At 39.7% G+C, this 20,604-nt stretch overlaps 1 protein-coding gene across 19 annotated transcripts in view; it reads left to right on the forward strand.

Moving 5' to 3' along the window:
- Positions 1-20,604, forward strand: part of dtna (dystrobrevin, alpha) — a 302,593-nt gene that overhangs the window by 134,560 nt on the left and 147,429 nt on the right. For all 19 annotated transcript variants that reach the window (XM_072570467.1, XM_072570465.1, XM_072570463.1 and 16 more), the window contains one exon: positions 1,605-1,672. In XM_072570467.1, the coding sequence (XP_072426568.1) occupies positions 1,606-1,672 (67 nt within the window). In that variant the 5' untranslated portion in view covers position 1,605. The remainder of the gene's footprint in view (positions 1-1,604; positions 1,673-20,604) is intronic.

Consider the following 20,604-nt stretch of genomic DNA (forward strand, 5'->3'; position numbering starts at 1 on the left):
GTAGGAGCAACAGCCCCCAAATTCCTATTTGAGCCTGCTCTGCTATTCCGTACAACCATCTTCTGCTTCAATTACACTTCAACTCCACCTTCTCATATATCCTTTTGAGAGATCAAAATTCTGTCGACCACAGCATTTAAATATATTAAGTGATGTTTTAGCATAACTCTCTGGGGCAGAGAATTCCAAGCTTCAACACCTTCTTTGGGAAGACATTTCTCAACATCTCAGTTCTAAATGACCTTTCTATCTTGACACGCTACCCCTGTAGATTTGCTAGTCAAAGAAAAGACTGTTTTGTGAGTTAGTTTTGTGAGGCAGTGACCTTCATTGCAGGGGGCCAATAGACTGTGGAAAGTATCAGAAGATTGTGCACAATTTAGTCTGTTTCAGTGTTAAAACAGTGACACAACAGACATAAGCAATGGCAACTCTTTCATTCCATTTTTAAAATTGGATAGTCACATTTAGATATATGGTACAGAAACAGGCCTTTCAGCACTGCCCGTGCATGTCGGATTTCATCACTGTTAACAGAACTAAGCAAGTTAAACGAAGAATCATTTACCTTTTCAGATAATCTAACTAACAGCAGCAATCGCTATGAGAAAAGGGAAGAGAATTAAAATAAGTAAATAATTCAGTATACGTGGGCTTAAAAGGGAAATCTTTATTTGAGGAAGTGAAAATCCAAATAGACCATTGTAAACTCCAGATAAGATTTATCTCAGCATCAAAAGGCTTTTGATAATATTCCAAACCAGTTATTAATTAAGTTCAAAGGTATTGATGAAGGGATGATAGATTGCTCAAGGTAAACCCTGGAAATTGATTCAAAACTTGTTAAAGAATTGGAAACATATTTCCAGTTAGAGTTTTATTAGAGTTGGAATGCCTCAAATATGATCCTGGAAATGATGGACTAGATTTTCCAATTGGCCAAGCAGTCATTATTCCTCATAAGTGGGATTTACAGGACCATGCGGAATCTCCAGCGTAGCACACCAAAGGATTTGCCAAAAAATAAACCATTAGCTGCTGTGGTGGGGGTCATCAGAATCTGTCTAGATGAATGAAACAAGATTGTTCAAATGAGCTTAAATTTCTGTAATTATCATGTGATTTTAATCTATTGTATCTTTGCTCATTCATGGAATGAATATTTTATGTCAAATGGGCTCTGTCTGTGTTTGTTGTTGGTAATCGGAGGTGCACAGAAGTTGGGTAGAATGTCTTGTAATTTTTTAATTACTTTTTTGTTCATCCTTTTTTTTCCCTAAAGAAGCATCTTGCTCGAGTTGCTGATTTTCATTAAATTGACTTGCAGGGAATCATTGTTGCAAGTCTACATTCTACCATTCAATGAAACAGCACGTTGAAGCATTAACTGGCTGTGTCACTGCTTTGCCTATATTGCCAAGTGTATTGTAAGGATATTTTACTGAAGGTGTTTGAATTTCAAAAATCAATAAATATTTTAGTGCAATGTTTCTTTGTTACAGCTTAAATATGGTCTCAAATATGCTAGAAAAATATCCTATCTTCTGTAAAAATGTATCTGGAAATAGAAAGTGATGACTACTTCTTCCTTTGTGTCCTTTTAGAATGATTGAAGAGCGTGGTAGAAAAGAAAATACCATGGCAGAAAGAAGACAGTTATTTGCAGAAATGCGTGAGTACTTTGCATAATGGATGGCGTGTGGAGAGACTGCATATTTGTTAGCAATCAATAAGAATGATGGGTTTTTTAAAAGGAGGGGAATTAGCAGTTTGTCCTGTTTAATGTGGCTTTTCACCATTTTGCATTATTTCATTTCAATTTCTTCAGTGATTTAATATTTTCACTCTTGGTAAGTCATCTATTGTAATTTTATTAATTTAATTCAAGATTCCCTTTTCAAATAATTAACAACAATTTGGATTTTTGCTTTTAGTCAGCTGGAAACTGATCACAGTTGATAGTTTTTAATTCAATATAGTGAGCAACCAAAGATAGAATTTCATTTGCAAGATCACCATCATAGAATCCCTACAGTGTGAGAACCGGCCATTTGGCCCAACAAGTCCACACTGACCCTTCGAAGAGTATCCCATGTAGACCTGTTCCCCAAGCCTAATACTCTACATTTTCATGTAACCATTGCACTCAATCTCACCCTGAGCATTACTGACAATTTAGCATGACCAATTCACCTAACCTACACATCTTTGGACTGTGGAAGGAAACCGGAGCACCCGGAGGAAACCCATGCGGACATGAGGAGAATGTTCAAATTCCACACAGATAGTCACCTAAGGCTAGAATTGACCCAGGTCCCTGGCACTGTGAGGCAGCAGTGCTAACCTCTGAGCTACTGTGACACCCCCTAAAGCAAAGACAGATGCACACATTTCAAATGTGAATCTGCAATTTCCAAATCGTGGCTACAAACCTAACTGGTTTGGGGATTGAACCCAAAATCAATTGTACAATCTCATCCCAAGAGACCCTTTCATTTAAGTTGCTTCTGGAACTCAGCTGCAGGTGACAGAACTGATATTCCACAGTACTGCTCTTAATTGAAATGAAATTTCGCAACCATCATACCAATTTTTATCATGGAATGGATACAGTGTAGAAGGAGGCCGTTAAGCCTGTGATGTGTTTCATGGCTGTAAGTAAGAGCTACCAGTTAGAACCATTTCTCTGTAACCTTTTATTTTTTTTCTCTTCAGATAATCCAAATTGTTTTTAGAAAGCACAATTGAATTTGCCACCTCCACACTCACGAACAGTGCACTTCAGATTCTAATCACTTTCTGCATTAAAAAGTTTTTCCTCCTTTTTTTTAACCAATCATCTTAAATCCATCTCCCTTGGATGTCAACTTTGACCAATGGCAAAAGTTTATCCCTATCAATTTGGTCCAGATGGATGATGATTTTGCACACATCTATTAAGTTTCCTATCAACCATCTCTTCTACAAGGTACTTAACCAGCCAAAGTTGGCATAGATCACAGGAAGTTTTCCACTGCAAAGGAAGTGCACTGTTCTGCTTATAAATATTAACAGTTTGGAAAAGAAGCTCAGAACTGTTTATTATAAATGCTGCAAGATCTGGATCATTAATGCATAATATGTTTGAAGTGAAATGTGCAAACCCATTAAACTAAGACCAAAGCTTCATATTTTAATCTCTTCCTTAATTTATGGAATTGCCTCAAGTGGAAAATGCTTGCCATTAGAGGAAATTCATTATGTAAATGACTGAGCTCCAATGATATCATTGCTGCTGATAGCAAAAGTAAATGGCAGCCATCATAGGTACTTCTCAGGGAGTCTGGTTTTTTTTTGGATTTGCAGGTTAATAATGTTTCTTTGGTATTGCTATCCTAATCAGGCTTTCAATAAGATATTTGAGGAATCTCATCAGCCAGAGGAGAAATTTGGGAATCTGAATTTGCCGTAACTGTACACTTGCAATTTTTTTTTGCATGCTTTACTGTTCAATTATGCTATATTTGAACCATTAGAAAAGGACACCGAGAAATATTAAAAACTTGACTTGAAAGTGAAGCAAGTACAATGAAAATATTAGGTTTCCACCTCCAACCCTTCCTACACAAACACAATTGAAAATGTGTTGCTGTAAAAACGCAGTAGGTCAGGCAGCATCCAAGGAGCAGGAGAATCGACGTTTCGGGCATGAGCCCTTCTTCAGGAATCCTGCTGCCTGACCGACTGCGCTTTTCTAGCAACACATTTTCAGCTCTGATCTCCAGCATCTGCAGTCCTCACTTTCTCCTACGCAAACACAATTGCCAGGGAATATAGGAAAAGGATACATTTGTATGTATACTTTGATGTATTCCAGAAATGTCTGTTACATTTCTAATATTATCACCAGTTAATGTGCTGAATAAATAATTTTGATTGCATTTTGTAATTTCTGAGGCATAAAAATTAGCCTTTTCTAAATTTAAAGAGGAACATTTCACCCTGTATTAGATTTAATTTGCATATTTCTCTTGTTTACTTAAGACTTTATTCAAAATAAATGCTTATTCATATAGAGTCCTAGGCATAGAGCTGTACAGCATAGAAGCAGACCTTTTGGTCCAACGTGTCCATGCCGACCAGATATCTAAAATTAATCTTGTGTCATTTGCCAGCATTTGGCCCATAAACCCTTCTAAATCTTTCTAAATCCTTCCTATTCATACACCCATCCAACATTTTCAATGTTGTAATTGTACCAGCCTCCACCAGTTCCTCTGACAGCTCATTCTATACATGCACCACCCTCTGCATGAAAAGGTTGCCCCTTAGGTCCCTTTACCTCTTTCCCCTCTCACCTTAAACCTATGCCCTCTAGTTTTGGACTCCCCTACACTGGGAAAAAGACTTTGGCTATACACCCTCTATATGCCGCTCATGATTTTATAACTTCTGTAATGTCACCCCTCAGCTTCTGATGCTCTGGAATTAACAGCCCCAGCCTATTCAGCCTCTCCCACTAGCTCAAACCTTCCAACCCTGGCAATGTCCTTGTAAATCTTTTCTTAACCCTTTCAGGTTTCACAACATCCTTCTTATAGGAGGGACACCAGATTTGCACACAATATTCCAAAAGTGGCCTCACCAACATCTTGAATATACTCCACGCACTGACCAATAAAGACAAGTATAGCAAACACCTTCTTCACTATCTTATCTACCTGTGACTCCACTTTCAAGGAACTATGAACCAGCCGTCAAAGATCTCTTTGTTCAGCAACATTCTCCAGTACCGATGTGTACAAGTCCTGCCCTGATTTGTCTTTCCAAAATGCAGCACCTCACAGGTATCGAAATTAAGCTCCATCTACCACTCCTCAGCACATTGTCCCTTCTAATCAAGATCCTTTGCAATCTGAGGTAACCTTCTTGGCTGTCTGCTACACCTCCAATTATGCTGTCTCTGACAAACTTACTAACTATGCCTCCTATCTTCACATCCAAATCATTTATATAAATGACAATAAGTAGCAGACCCAGCATTGCTCCTTTAGCACACCACTGGACAGGGGCCTCCACTCTGAAGAGCAACCCTACACCATCACCCTCTGTGTCCTACCATTTTAGTCAGTTCTATATCCAAGTTAAAGCATATTTTATGTATTGCTGATTAATTTTGTAGACCTTGCAGCACTGTAGGTGATCTAGTTTTGAATTCTGCCATATAATTTAGTCAAAGGACTTAAGTTTAATATCCTTGTTTCCAAAAGAGAAGGACATGGATTTAAGATAATTGTCATGAAAAGGTCCTTGATAATGATCTGGCCCATTTCCCAGGAGGTGGAACAAGTGTTTGTAGACAGGTTTGCCTTAACACTTTGGAAATATTTCTCAGCAGATATTTCCAGAACAGCATTGACGCAATTTAGAACCGGAGCCAGAAGCTTGACAGATAAGAGCTGGAATGTTGGCCTGAGTTTTCATCCATGAGGCAGGTTGTGGGAGTTGGGAAAATACCAGGCTTTGTGGATCAACCTTGTGAAAAAGTATCAGAAGATATGCTGTTTTATGGGTGGAGGGGGGGTGAAGGATGGTGGATTGGGGGTTGGGGGAGGAGGAGCAGGGAGATGGAGGAGATGGTGGTCAATTGTGTAAGTGTCAAGTGGTCAAATATGGGAAAAAACGCAGATGGTTGCCAAAGTTCATTGTTTTTAAAATGAATATCTCACTGGTATGTATCGCTGTCTCTGTTATAATGAAAAAAATAAAACTTGGTATTCACTCTAGGTTTTGGCAGCACAGCATTTTCCACAAGCTCAGCCTGGGAGACTGTGACCAGCAAGTTGTGATCTTTGTTTAAGGTGGTAGAGTACCGTAGGAATTGTGCTGGCCATCTCTGTAGTCAGTGTGGAGTCTGTTGCACCAGCACTGTGTTGAAATTTTTTCAAAAGGAAAACAAAAAATATTCCTTCAGTCTTCAGCATTCCTCTAATTTCTCTCCCTGCCCACCCCCCCCCCCCCCCCCACAAAAAAAACATGTTCTATATGCCCCATTCGTGTCAATAATGTCTCTCCATGCCCTAAGCACTGGGAGATCCGTTTGATTATTGAAACATCTATGCCACAGAGAAATATTTCTTGATTAACAGTTCCAATTCTCTGTTCTATTGTCAATTGCCCAAAGTTTATCTGCACAAGATATAATTTTAGTGCTTACAGTTTCACCTCTTAATAAAAGGTGTGAATGATCATCATTTTTATTGGTCTTTTAGTAAAATGAGTTATTGCTTCAAAGTTGAAAGGATCAACTGAAGACTGCATCTGGATGGGTATCTGAATAGGAAGGTTCAGAGGGATATGGGCCAAGTGCTGGCAAATGGGACTAGATTAGGTTGGAATATATGGTCAGCCTAGACGAGTTGGATCGAAGGGTCTGTGTCTGTGCTATACATCTCTTATGACTCTGTGTGACTGCCTTTTTTGCACCTCCTATTGTGACTGTCAGGTCATTAGTTTTATGCAGTCCATAGGGAATTAATGCGCATGAAAGTGCCATGGCTTGGCATGAGGAGCCACAGTGAGCAAGTGAGGTAGCTTCCCAGGTGGGCCATGAGGGACCTGCATCCTTAAAAAGGTGATCATGAAAATTGGAAAGCCAGGGCCTTTGGTCCTGGCTGTGACTTGCACCCGTCCAAGGAATCTCCCTGAATCCATGAAAGCCCAGGCAATTTTGTTTAACGGATTGTTAGTGGAGGCCCATTTAATACAAATATGGGATTAAACAAAATTAACAATGAAATGTTTATTATTTTAAATTCACTCATGGTTATGTGTCTGTCACTGGGCCAAAATTTCTTGTCCATCCCTAATTGATCTTGAACTGAAAGCTTTGCCAGGCCATTTTAGAGGACAGTAAAGACGCTGCCACCTTGCTGTAGGTCTGGAGTCCCAAGTAGGCCAGAACAGGTAAGGAGAGCAGTTTTCCTTGCCAAAATGAATTTTTTTATTCATTCACAGGCTGTGGCATCGTTGGCTGCACCAGCATTCATTGCCCATCCCTAATTGTCCAGAGGGCAGTTGAGAGTCAACCACATTGCTGTGGGTCTGGAGTCACATGTAGGCCAGACTAGGAAAGGACATCAGATTTCCTTTCCTCAAGGACATTAGTGAACCAGATGGCTTTTAATGACAATCGAGACCAATAGAGTTTTAATTCCAGATTTTTATTTTTAAATACAAATTCCACAACTTGGGTCCTAAGAACGTTATTTGGGTTTCTGGATTACCAGTCCAGCGACAATATCACTATGTCATCGCTCCCCCAGTTTTTGCATAATGAGATATGAACAGAACACTGTAACAATAGGTAACTTTTTTTAATTGAGGAGAAAACTGTAAGTATTTTTTTAAAAAGAATAAAACTAAAACTAGTCGATATAGTACAAGCCTGATTTTTGACCCAAAGAGTCAAAGACTCCAAGGATTATTACTCTATTTGGACATGGTTCTTACAAGTGACCAGAATAGCATTAATAGCAAAGAAACAATTTGCATTTATATGATACTACTTACATCCTCACAATGTCCCAAAGTGATTCATAGTCAATTAATTATTTCTGAAATGTAACCACTCTTGTTTTTGCAGGGAGAAACAATAGGTAGTCAGTGAGACAACTGACAGATTAATTTGTTTTGGTGGTGTAGAAGCATCATGTAATAGAATGAAAAGCTCCAGAGATGAGTGAATGAAGGATAGTCTTGCATTTATATAATGTGTAATCACATTTCAGAAATGTCCCAAAGCATTTCATGTACAATTAATTACTCTGAATGGAAATAACTTGTCAAATGCAGTGGCCAATTTACACATACCTGTCATAAAATCCAACAAACGGTGCTTGGATAAATAACCATAGTGTGTTTCTGTTGGTGACATATGATTGTTGGATTTCTTTTCCTGCAGGAGTGGGAAGTGACCAATAGTTATGACACCAGTGGTGCAGTGCTTTGGGATGTTCAATGTAATATCTACATAACTGGTCTCAGTTGTGCCACTCCTCTTAAGTGCAACATTTATGGATGTCAGCACTGCTTCTATATAGTTTAAACTGTAATGTACACTTAGATGCAAGATTTAAACTTGCAAACTGTTGATAAAGACTGATGCATTATTTATCTAATGATTGGCTCCATTAATACAAAACACGAAAATGTTTGAACAAGGGAGTAAAAGGTTGTGTGGAACAGACAGAAAAGTGGGACTGAGACCACAATAAGATCAGCCATGATCTAAACGAATGCAAGTGCAGGCTTGACGGGCCTCAGATTTCGAGTGCATAAGTTATAAAAGTTAGTATTCAGGTACGACAAGTACTTACAGGCTGATGGAGGTGTGGCCATTTCAGTGATTTCAGAACTAGATTTGCTCTGGACTCTAACCCTTAAGTTTGCTAGACTAAGAACCTATACTGAGGAACCTTTACAGATTAAGGATACAACTTTGGTTTTAGTATCTCAGTACAGTATACATATAAATAAATGGTGAATTAGTGAGGGGATTAAAAAAAATTGGAGTGTCAAACATCCTGTTCACTCTGACAGCTGGCTCTGAGGGAGCTGGATCAGTGTCAAGGCCTCTTCAATGAAGGGTGACTTGGTAACAGGATACCGACCTCTGTGGAGTTATTTCAGTGGTGATGAGAGAAAAGCACACTCCTGAAGAAATTTGATCGCAGCAGTCTTTGAGTTGGGGTAAGCATTTCTGGCATCATGCCATTATTTGGGAAGCTTGACTTGTTTAATCCTGCCATTGAAGACTGGACCTAGTATGTGGAAAGAATGCATTAATTTTTTCCAGCAAATGACTTTGGGGCAGATAAAAAGTAATGGGTATTCTCCTGACAGCTTTTTCAGTAGTTTGCCTAACTTTCCTTGAGGTACCCCCAAATACCAAAACCTTTCAAGAATTAACAGATTTAGCTAAGGAATATTGCGTCCCCATGCCTCCTCTAATTTTGAAATACAATTGTTTTGCTTGGCCAGTTGAGGAATCGGGATCAGAATTTGTGACGAGATTAAGACTATTGGCAGAGACATGTGACTTTGGATTAATCCTTAATGAGATGCTGAGACTTGGTTTGGTGTATGGGATGTATGATATGACCATGAAAAAGCACCTAATAGCTGAAGCCCAACTGATCTTCAAACAGGCACTACACCTGGCCTTATCATTGGAAAATGCAGCAAGTAGGGTACATAAGTTGCAGGTATTCCGAAAGATGTGGACACCCTCGCCCGTCAGACTGAGCTTGGGAACACCACTTGAGTGAAGGCAATTGCGTAGCTTCACTCAAGACTTATTCTGAACAGAAGGACTTAAGGTTGTCCACCGCAAAAGCCCAAAACAAACCCAAGCCTCTGCCAAATGGTTGAAACATTCTTCAGGATGCCGGCTGGCAAGCCATTGTAGTTGCTGCCAGTATGTGGACTCGAGATAGCAAAAGAAATCCAACTGACCGAAATTGAGTAAGAGAACTCATAGGCTGATATGCAGGAAAGTGTGCTAGTACACCTACATCTGGTTTGGAACAGTTAAATTGCTTACCAACATCCAGATCAAAATCAATCAGACTAACCATCTGGTTATGTGGTCAGCTGGTTCTAATGCAGGTTGATTACTAGAGTGGCCATTTCAGTGATAGCAGAAACAATCTTTAACAAAATTTGCTCAGGACTCCAATCCTTAAGTTTGTGCAAGACGTTGGCTAGACTTAGAACCTATACCAAATACTGGATTAGTGGTGCTGGAAGAGCACAGCAGTTCAGGCAGCATCCAACGAGCAGCGAAATCAACGTTTCGGGCAAAAGCCCTTCATCAGGAATGATGAAGGGCTTTTGCCCGAAACGTTGATTTCGCTGCTCGTTGGATGCTGCCTGAACTGCTGTGCTCTTCCAGCACCACTAATCCAGTATTTGGTTTTCAGCATCTGCAGTCATTGTTTTTACCTTAGAACCTATACCAGGGAACTTCTGCAGATTAAAGTTACAACTTCAGTTCCGGTCTCTTATGAGAAGCAGCTGGTTCAGTTACCTTTACTTGTATTAAAAGGCTCAGGCCCAAGCTCGAAGGGGTGAAATTGGTTGGAAAAGATTCACATCCATTTGATGCAACATTATTCGATTAAGAAAATGGCTGCCTGAGTGAAGTCCTAATTAATATGTGGAAGTTTTTCAAGAAGGTCTAGGGTCTATCAAAGGAGCCAATACCATCTGGCATGTTGACCAGGAAGCAATTCCATGATTCTGCAAGGCCTCCCCAGTGCCATTTGCCTTAGGGGCAAAAGCAGAGACAGAAATCAGAAGGCTGGAAAGCAAATCTTCACACCAGTCCAGTTAGCAGAATGGGCAGCACCAGTCATACTGATTTTGAAGCCCATTGTATCGGTTCACCTTTGAAGTAAAGGGGACTTGAAATAAACAGTAAACTGCTTTTCACAGTTGGATAAATACCTCACATAGAGGATTCATATGCAAAGCTGACGGGGTCTGTCCTTCACAAAGCTGTACTTGCATACTTACAATTGTGATTAGATGAAGATTCCCAGATGCATGCCACAATTAATACCCATAAAGGCTTGTCCCTATATATAAGACTACCATTTGTGGTAATGTCAGCCTGTGCAATTTTTCAGTGAATGATGGAGAACATTTTACAGAGTCTACTCCAGATTGCTATTTAGAATCATAGAGTCTTAGAAACATACAGCTGTGAAAAGACTCATCCATGTCGACCAGATATCCTAAAATAATCTAGTCCTATTTGTCAACACTTCCTAAACCCTTCCTATTCATATACACATCCAGATGCCTTTTAAATTTTGTAATTGTACCAGTTTCCACCAATTCATCTGGCAGCTCATTCTATACACACACCTCCATCTGCATGGAAAAGTTTCCCCTAAGGTCCCTTTTAAATCTTTACCCTCTCACCCTAAACCTATGCCCTGTAGTTCTGCATGCTCCCACCCCAGGGAAGAGACCTTCTCTATTCACCCTATCCATGCCCCTCATGATTTTATAAACCTCCACAAGGTCACCCCTCAGCCTTCAAAGCTCTAAGGAAATTAGCCCCAGCCTATTCAACCTCCTTGTAGCTCAAACCCTCCAACCCTGGCAACATGTTTGTAGATATTTTCTGAACCCTTTCAAATTTCACAACCTCCTTCCTAGATGATGTGCTACTATCAGGGAGGACCAATGAGGAGCACGTAGAGAAATTGGACATAGTCCTTCGACAATGTTTCTCCAAGGTGGGTCTATGCCTCAGAAAGGAAACATGTGTGTTCCAGGCTCCCCAAGTGACCTACTTAAGTTACAGAGTTGACAAGACCAGATTACACCGATTGGAAGATAAAGTGAAGCCCATTGTTTCGGTTCACCTTTGAAATAAAGGGGATTTGAAATAAACCGATTGGAAGATAAAGTGAGGGCAAGTAACTGTGCTCTGACTCTCATGTCTGTACTGGAGCTTAGGTTTTTCCTTGGACTGGTGAATTATTATGCAAAGTTCATACATAACCGAGCCTCCATCCAACTTTGCATCAATATTTAGAAAAGGGTCAGCCTTGGAAATGGTCACACAGCCAAGCCATAGCTTTCAGGGAAGTGAAGAAACAGCCGTTACCCTGTAAGGTGTCAGCACACTGTGATCCCAAGTGAGATCTGGTATGGATATGTGATGCCTCCCTGTATAGCATCAGTGCAGTATTAGCTCGAAGATGGCCCAATGGAGAAGAATGTCCAATAGTGTTTCAGTATTGGCTAATGCAGAGTGTGAATACACCCAAATAAAGAAGGAAGGTTATGTAGTCATATTTGGAGTCAAAAGGTTCCCTCAATACCATTATGGGCATAAATTTGTAATAATGATGGACTACAAACCCTTGCTAGATCTACTTAAAAAAGAAAAGGAAGTGCTGCCCATAGTTTCAGACTGAATTCAACAGTGGGCTTTAATATTTAGTGAGTATAATTAAAAGTTGGAACACCATCCAGAAGGCCAAGTAGCAAATGCAGATGCATTGAGCCACCTCCTGCTGGCAGATACACCACCAGATTGTACCACCATTGGAAGAGCCCATAATGGTTTTAAACAGTTGGTAATGATGGGGAAACCAAAAGGCTGTCACTACCAGATTTGAAATCTTTCTGGATCTGTAGAATATGGCCTATTAAGGGGAGGAAGAGTGATTTATCCTGAGCAAAGATAGTCACCAAGTACTGGCTTAACTCCAGTGTCATCCAGAGGTTTTCAAAATGAAGATGCGGGTGAAAAGTTATTTCTGGTGGACAGGATTGGATGACAACATAGCTGCATTGATGGGGCAGTGCCCAGAATGCCAACAAGGACAAAAATTACAGCAAGTCCCTCCCCAACAATCGTGGGAATGGCCAGACAAACCCTGGACTCAATTACACTTTGACAATGCAGTTCCTTGCATAGGCTCATCCACAATTTGATGCCCAGATTACAGGCCATGGTTTACCAGCAGGGAATTTGAGTGTTTCCTAAAATCTAATAATATTCAATATATAAGAACAGCTGCTTACCATCTATTATTCAGTGGTCTGGCAGAAACAGCAGACCAAACTTTGATGGCAGGCTTATAACTCTAGCTTCACTAATACCAAACTGTCCTGGTTCCTATTTGATTGTAGGACTGCCTGTCATGCAGCTACAGGTTTGGCACCAATAGAGTTGCTAATAGAAAGAAGACTCCACACCAGATCTTGGGCCTGGGAGCAGATGGGTAAAATGGCATCAGGAATGCCAAGGCCAGACACAAGACTCCGCTAAGTAAGAGAGACAGTTTACTTCAGGGGACAAAGTTTGGTATATGAATCACAGGAATGGTCATATGTGGGTAAGAGGCATGCCAGGTCAGATCCAGCGACACATAAAGTTTGGGTAGGTGCAATGGTCCTGAGCAAGCACATGGGCCATATGAAAGCAACAAACTCGCAAACGGTGCAGGAGTAAAATGTTCCCAACTCCTCAATAGCCTTTCTGGCTGTTCCAGAACCTGTGGAGGCTACTTCGAAGCCTTTGCTGTCTGAAGAAGAGAATGAATTTCTTCTGAGATGCTCCAGGCACAAGTGGTGAACTAATGTGCATTACACACTGGCAATATCAGAGGCAGAGTTGGAGGAACCAGACCCGGTGTTAAAATGCATCAGGAGAAGCTACAAAAAAAAAGAACCAACCTATGAACTCAAGACTCAGAGGGGAAGAATTGGAGTAGTTGTAACTACGTCAGCCAGGTGGACTCATAGAATATGAGTTCCCTGATTGGCGCTGTTAATCTGGTCCAATCAAGGAGCTCTTCCTGACAGATAAGCACAGGGGTATCAGATATCCTGGCCATTCTGAAAGCTGGCTCTGAGGGAGCTGGATCAGTGTCAGTGGCTCTCCACATGTAAATAAAGAGTGACTTGGTGATGGGCTACAACTTCTAAAGGATTATGTCAGAAGTGTGTGGTGGAAGCCAGGCTAGGTCATAGTTGGAGCCTGTGACTACTGTCCCAGCTCCCTGCTGGAAGGTTCACAAGTAATATGTACAGGCTAGTAATAGAATTGCCAGGCTGAGAATGTCATTCAGTATAGTCCAGGGACAAACTGAAACAACATTCTTGTGGAAGGGCTGTAGGGAAGGTCAATAGGTTATTTTAGGTGGCTCATGCAAACCCCACCAGAGGGTATCACTGGGCCTAATGCTGGAAAACTACAGATATCTGTGGATTCTCAAAGCCATGGTGATTAATGGGTATTTTATCAAAATATGTAGAATATATTTAAATGATGAGGATTGATAAAGTAAGGAATTAAGATTCCTACTAATTAATGAGGTAAATAATTAAGACTTCAGACTAATCCAGAGATTGTATTTGAAATTTACTGCAAAAACATCAACAGATATATGGGAAACCACTTGACTCAGTGATTAATAGTTGGAACAACTAATTAAGTTGGCAATAGAGGCAAAGAGCATTGAAAAACCCAAAATACAGCTTGACATTCTTGATGTGGGTTTTGTTTTTTTAAAGGTCATTCGCTAAAGATCTGTGCTTCATTGAACTAAGTGACCATTTTTTGTCCAAGTGAGCAAAACTGTTCAGCTCAAGTAGCTCATTATTGTTTATATATCCAAGATCCCACCATCAGATAATTCAATTGCTGCATAAATAAAGGATTTTTGACATCTGAATACTACCTTGAGACCATTTCAGCTTATCACCATTTCTGTAAAAAACATGATTTTTAACATTTAGACCGGCCTTTTACTTTGGACCTTAATCTTCTGTACCTAGAAGATTAATCCTTTCAATTCAGCACTGTGTATTAGCTCTTGCTAAGGCCACTTCTCATTCATTTATTTCAAAACTAAAGATTGGGGGTTTTCCAACATTTCCCTAAAGCCAAGTCATCTGATTATTGCAATTATTTGTAAGGCTTTTTTTTCAAACTTGTATACTTGACCATTTCCTTTAGCCCAGAACTGAATGAACACTTCTGATTCAGCATAACTGCCTTGGACTGATTTGGCAGTCCAGCTGATCACTGTTTGCTTTGTTGATTGCTGCTACATAATCACTGGATTTAATAGGCTTTGGTTTCCTACCATACCAAGATCTCTTTCCCTTACTCTGCTCAAAAGCAGACATTATGTAAGTTTGCTTTTTTCTTCAAAGTGTAACATGTTCTGCATTGAATTTCAACTCCTGTGATTGATTGTGCCTGCTTGTAAGGTTTTGTATACTGTTCGGCTCTCATCAGATTGTATTGCTTCCAAGGAGACTGTTTCGCTAACTAGTATCCAATTATTTCCTTTCAAACCAATTTGTTACCTAGTATATCATTCACCTGGTTGCTCCTTTATGATAAAAGATCATAGAGGTATAATTGAACAATTCCAGCAGGTTGAAACAGGCATATAACCTATTTTTCATTGCTACCAATCCTTGTTCCATTTCAAGTTCACTGGGTGATATTCGCCTCAGTCTCACTGCTTCTTTCATTTGGTTTAAAATTATAATTCTTGGCAATATTTTCCAAGTCAATTAAAAAATAAAAAACTTCTCATGGTAAAAACTCACCTATTCACTGTGAGCCAGGTGATGCTGGCATTGACTACTTTCAACTCCTAAAAAGCAAAGCATCCTCTAGACTTTTGAACCCCATCATCATACTCAGACGCAAGTCAAAAGTTTCCATTGTATGACAAATACAAACAGCTATGTATCAACGGGGAGATGATTTTACAAAACACGTTTCACGACTATAGATTATGCACACTTAATTAAAAAGAAGAAAGCTGCTAATGTTGGGGTAATTAATCGAGGTTATGCACTAATTAAAATTGAAGAAAAATGGATTTTAATACTTAGGAAAATTAATTGACCGCATAAGGGCCTTGATTGAGACAAGGGATGGCACCCTTGCCATCACTTCCCAAGTGCAACTAGTGACAGGCAATAAAATCTGGCCCACCATTGATCCCCATGCCCCATGTGTGAAGAAAAAAGGGGGGAGAAAAAAAATCACCATGTTCCCCATTGCTGGTTAAATACCTGAAGCAGTGTGAGATCTATCCACTTTTGTGGATATAGCAACATGTGGAAATAGCAACATGTATTAAACATCCTTATCTACAAAACTTGGTTGAAAGCACATGCTACTTAAACCTTGCAGACTCAGGCTCCAGTTCCATATGAGCTAACATCAAGACATCATCACTTCTTTCACACATACTCAATGGCTATCCTTTGGGGAAAGATATAAATATTTTATTCTACATCTCTCCCAAAGATATTTTATTGTATTCTATTTAACCATGTATGTTTAACTCTTTATTCCCACTTCTTCCTCCTTTATCACATGGTTCTTTGCATTGAGGCATTAATCTCCAACTGCATTCTCCTCTCTTGGAAGACTTATTGATTACATATGCCTCTATTTTTTCTGTCATCTAGGAAGGTGAGTGCATGGGGAAAGGGGATTGACAGCTGCTTTTCAAGGTACAATATCTCTGGAACTCACTCAGAAAGTAGGAATGTATGATCTTCCATGAGGAATTAGACTTCTGCAAAAGGATCAATTAGATGTTCATGAGTAGCACTGTCATCTGGCTAGATGGCAATTTAGTTTACTAAACCTTGTATTTTTAAGGTTCTTTTCAAAACATTGTCTTTATCCTATCGGTAATCTTCATTAACAAGAGCTGTTTTTTCCATGATTGTATTCTACAAACTTGCAACAGAAAACAAAAATCTTCCGTTAAGATGCCTTATCTTCAAAATAAAATGAAACTTAAAAATAAAATCTTTTAAATTACTCAATCTATCGATACCTGTCTGCAGTTTCCTTCTGTCTTCTTCATAATATACATTTCTACTTTTTGTTTGCGAATGTAGCTACTACAGCCTCACTCAATTAATTAAGCTCAAGTACATAAATTGTTTAAAATTTGAGATCTCAGCACAGCCCCCTCTGGGACTCCACCTGTCACATCCTACCAAGTAGACAAAGGCCCATTTATGCATATCTCTATTTTCTGACAGCCAGCCAATATTCTGTCCAGGCTAATATATTACCCCTACAACACAAGTTATTTTCCGCAACAACCTTTGATGTGGCACCTTATCAAATGCCTTCTGGAAATCCAAGTATAGTATATTTGCAGATTCCTTTTTATCCACAGTACATACATCAAAGAACTCCCAATAAATTGGTTAAACATCCTTTCCTTTTGATGAAACCATGCTGACTCTTCCTTCAAGGTTTCCTAAATGCACAGCTATAATCTCTAATGATGAACTCTACCATCTTCCCTGTGACAGACATAAAGCTAACTGTAGTCTCCTGTTTTCTGCCTCCCTTCCTTCTTGAATAGAGGCATTTATTTGCTACTTTCCAGTCCAATAGAACTTCTCCAGAATCTAGGGAATTTTGGAAAATTAACATCAACACATTTAGTATCTCATTAGCAACCTCTTTTAAGACCCTTAAATGAAGTCCATTTTGACCCGCAGACTTGTCAGCCCACAGCTCCATCAGTTTGTTCAGTATTACATTCTTAATGATTATAATTTCATACCAAATTCTTCGCTCCCTTCTGTTTCTTGATATACAGCAATTGCTAGAATGTTTTTTGTATCTTTAGTGAAAACAAAATAATTATTTTAACTTCCTTAGTACCTTCTAATAACTCCCATTCTCTCCCTCTGGAGGACCAATGCTAACTTAATTTCTTTCATTTCTAAATACTCTTGCTGTCTGTTTTTCACATCCTCACACACTCTCATTTTTTGCTGCAGGTTATACTTTTAGTTATTCCCTGCAGTTCTTTGTATTCTGACTGTTATCTGACCACCTACTCACCTTTGCTCAGTTATATGCTTTTTCCCTAAGTTTGATGCTTTAATTAATTTGATTGAGCTCAGATGGTAGGTTCTCCCTGTCGCATTTTTCTTCCCAGAGAAATATACTTATTTTGAATATTCTGAAATATCTCCACAAATGTCTTCCATTGTGTCTCTATTTATTTATACCCAGTCTTGTATACCAGTTAGCTTCAGCTAGATCAGCTTTCATACCTAGCCAGTTGCTCTTATTTAATTTTAATGTTAACCTTAGATCCACTGTTCTCCTTTTCAAACTCGATGTAATGTTTAATCATATTGCAGTCACTGCTACCTGGGGCTTCCCCAAGTCTAAGATAACGAGTTAATCCTGCCACATTATATAACATTAAGTCTAATATAACCTGCTCTATGTTTGGTTCCAAAATGTGCTGCTCTGGGAAGTTATCTTGACCATGTGTAGTGACCTCCTTTCACACTACTGTCAATTTGATTTTAATAGTTTATGTGAAGATTAAAGCCACTTATGATTATTGTGATCCCTTTACCTTAAGTTCTCAACAATTCTTGTATATTCTGTTCCACATTAGGTGACAGAGACCACTCCAAGGAGTGATACTTTCTCATACTATTTTTCAACTCCATCCAAACCAATTTTACATCTTGATCTCCTGAATCAAAATCATAGCTAACTATTGCACAAATGCCATCCTTAATTGGCAGTGCTCTTCGCCTATCTTTTATGTAGTTCGCTATTTTCCTTGAATTTCATCTATGCCTTAAGATTCGGGATCCACTCCTTGTCATCTTACAGCCAGTCTCTGTAATGGCTATCAGAGCATATTTATTTACCTCAATGTGTGTCATCAATTTTCAGTTTTGTCTTCATGTCATCATCATAACATTTGGTCTTGATGGTTGGTGTGTTCCTCGCTTTCTTTTTCTACCCACTTCTGACCCTCACTTCCCATGTTACCATTTTCCTCTCTCACTAATCTCTATTCTTTGATGTACCATATCTTTCTATATTTGATTCCTTGCCTCCACTGCCTAGTTTGAGACAATCTGTACTTCGCAAGATGACCTACCCTCACACAGTTCAGTTGTAGACCATCTGAACAGTACAGTCCTTCATTTCCCCAGTAGTAGTGGCCCATGAAGCAATTCCCATTTCTCCCACATGAGTTTTCAAGCTATGTATTTTTCTTTATAATCTTCTGTACTTTGAGTCAATGTGCAGAGATTATAAGATTTGAGGTTCTGTATTTTAATTTAGTGTCTAGCTCCTCATTCTATGCAGAATCTCTTTCCTAGTTCTACCTCTGTCATTGGTACCTATATAGACCACAACCACTGGAACCCCCCCCCCTTCCTTATTGCAATTTGCCTTCCAAATCTGAGCAGATTTCTCAAATCCAGGCACTGGGCAGGCAACATAACTGGACTCTTACCCTTTGCTGTACAGAATGGTGTCAATCCACTTTGCTGTACTATCATCTGCAACTACCATGTGCCTTTATGTTGGCTTTTGAATGCATTTTGAATGGCTTTCTGTACCACAGTTTGTTTAGGTTAGTTTGCACACCCTTACTCATTTCCAAAGAAGTTCAAAGTATCTCAAAGCTTTTTTTGGTCGGGAGCTGAAGGCTGCTGCACTGCTGCCTTCTGGGCTCCCTTATCTTCTAAAATCAGTCACATACTCCTGTTCCTAACCACTGGCCAAATCAGAAGACTCTGTCCTGGTGTGTCTGCCTTTTAGATTTTGTTTGTGATGCAGAACTCCTGTGGTCTGTTCCCCAGGACGCACAGCAAGACAAATATTGACTATGCCTGGAGGACCATCAACTCAGTGAAAGATACTCTTTGGTCTGCCTGAAACTTGAAGTTCTTCCAGAAGATGGAGTTGACCTCGACCCAAAATTGCAGACTGGAATATTCTAAGATCCAGGACAACATGCTGAGAGATGTCCTAAACCATGACAGCTGCTGCTAAGGCTTGGTCGGAAAAGACAACTGTATGAAGTCTTTCTTAAACGGGGATCCATTCAGTACATATTGTCTTGTATAAGTAACAAATTTCTTTGGTTTGTTTTGTTGGATAGAGTCAAACCCCAATGTTGTTTGTCTATATATTACCGTACACAACTGAACTGCTTTAGTGAGTACGTACGTATAAGGTCAGATGTCAGACGACATGAGGATATTGTCCAACAGGTTTATTTGAAATCACAAGCTTTTGGAACATTGCTCCTTCAACAGGTGACTTCGCCAGGCCTGCGCCACGTACAACGGAGTACCTACTAACTACCTGCCCCTGGACCTTCACCTAACCCGCTCCTTTTACTGATGGTGGATGCTTGCCTCACGATCTTCAACTGCTTCTCTCGATGATAATGACTGCCTGTCTCAACTTGCCTCCTGCTGTCCAGAAATATAATTTGTCAACAAAGAGAGGGGAAATGCTGGGGGCTGTTAAGATAAATTCTTCAATCCTGAAAGAGATAAAAAAATGAAACTATGAAGACCCCAAGATATTTTGCTTTGGTGAGGAAGCAAAACTGAAAGTAGCAGATTGGCCATCCATTATACCTTATGTACCATTTTCTATTCCACTGATGTTGCTGCCCCCCTACCAATGTTAAGTTTCACTAGAGTCTTTCAAGACTGTCTTGATTGTGATGTGCACCAGAGGACAAGAAAGAGCAGTGTTCTTCAAAACAGGCACAGAGCTGAAGCAAGTAATTGCAGCAGTATAACAGCTATATCATAGAATCGCTACAGTGTGGAAACAGGCCATTAGGCCCAACAAATCCACACTGACCCTCTGAAGAATATCCTACACACACTCATTCTTCCAACCTATTACGCTACATTTTCCCTTGAGTAATGCACCCAACCCGCACATTTCTGAACACTATGGACAATTTTGTAAGGCCAATTCACCTAACCTGCACATCTTTGAATTGTGGGAGGAAACTCATGCAGATACAGGGAGAATGTGCAGTATTCACACAGACAGACGCCCGAGGCTGGAATTGAACACCGGGTCATTGGCGCTGTGAGACAGCAGTGTTAACCACAGAGCTACTGTGCCGTATAAGGAAATGTTTTAAGAGTCTTCCATTTAAGATGAAAGTAGCACGTATCTTGATGAAGAAAAAAATTAAAATAACTAGCATAAGTTTCAAAGGAGTAATTGGGCTTGGC

The sequence above is a fragment of the Chiloscyllium punctatum genome, chromosome 5 (assembly GCF_047496795.1).
Source record: "Chiloscyllium punctatum isolate Juve2018m chromosome 5, sChiPun1.3, whole genome shotgun sequence".
NCBI lineage: Eukaryota > Metazoa > Chordata > Chondrichthyes > Orectolobiformes > Hemiscylliidae > Chiloscyllium > Chiloscyllium punctatum.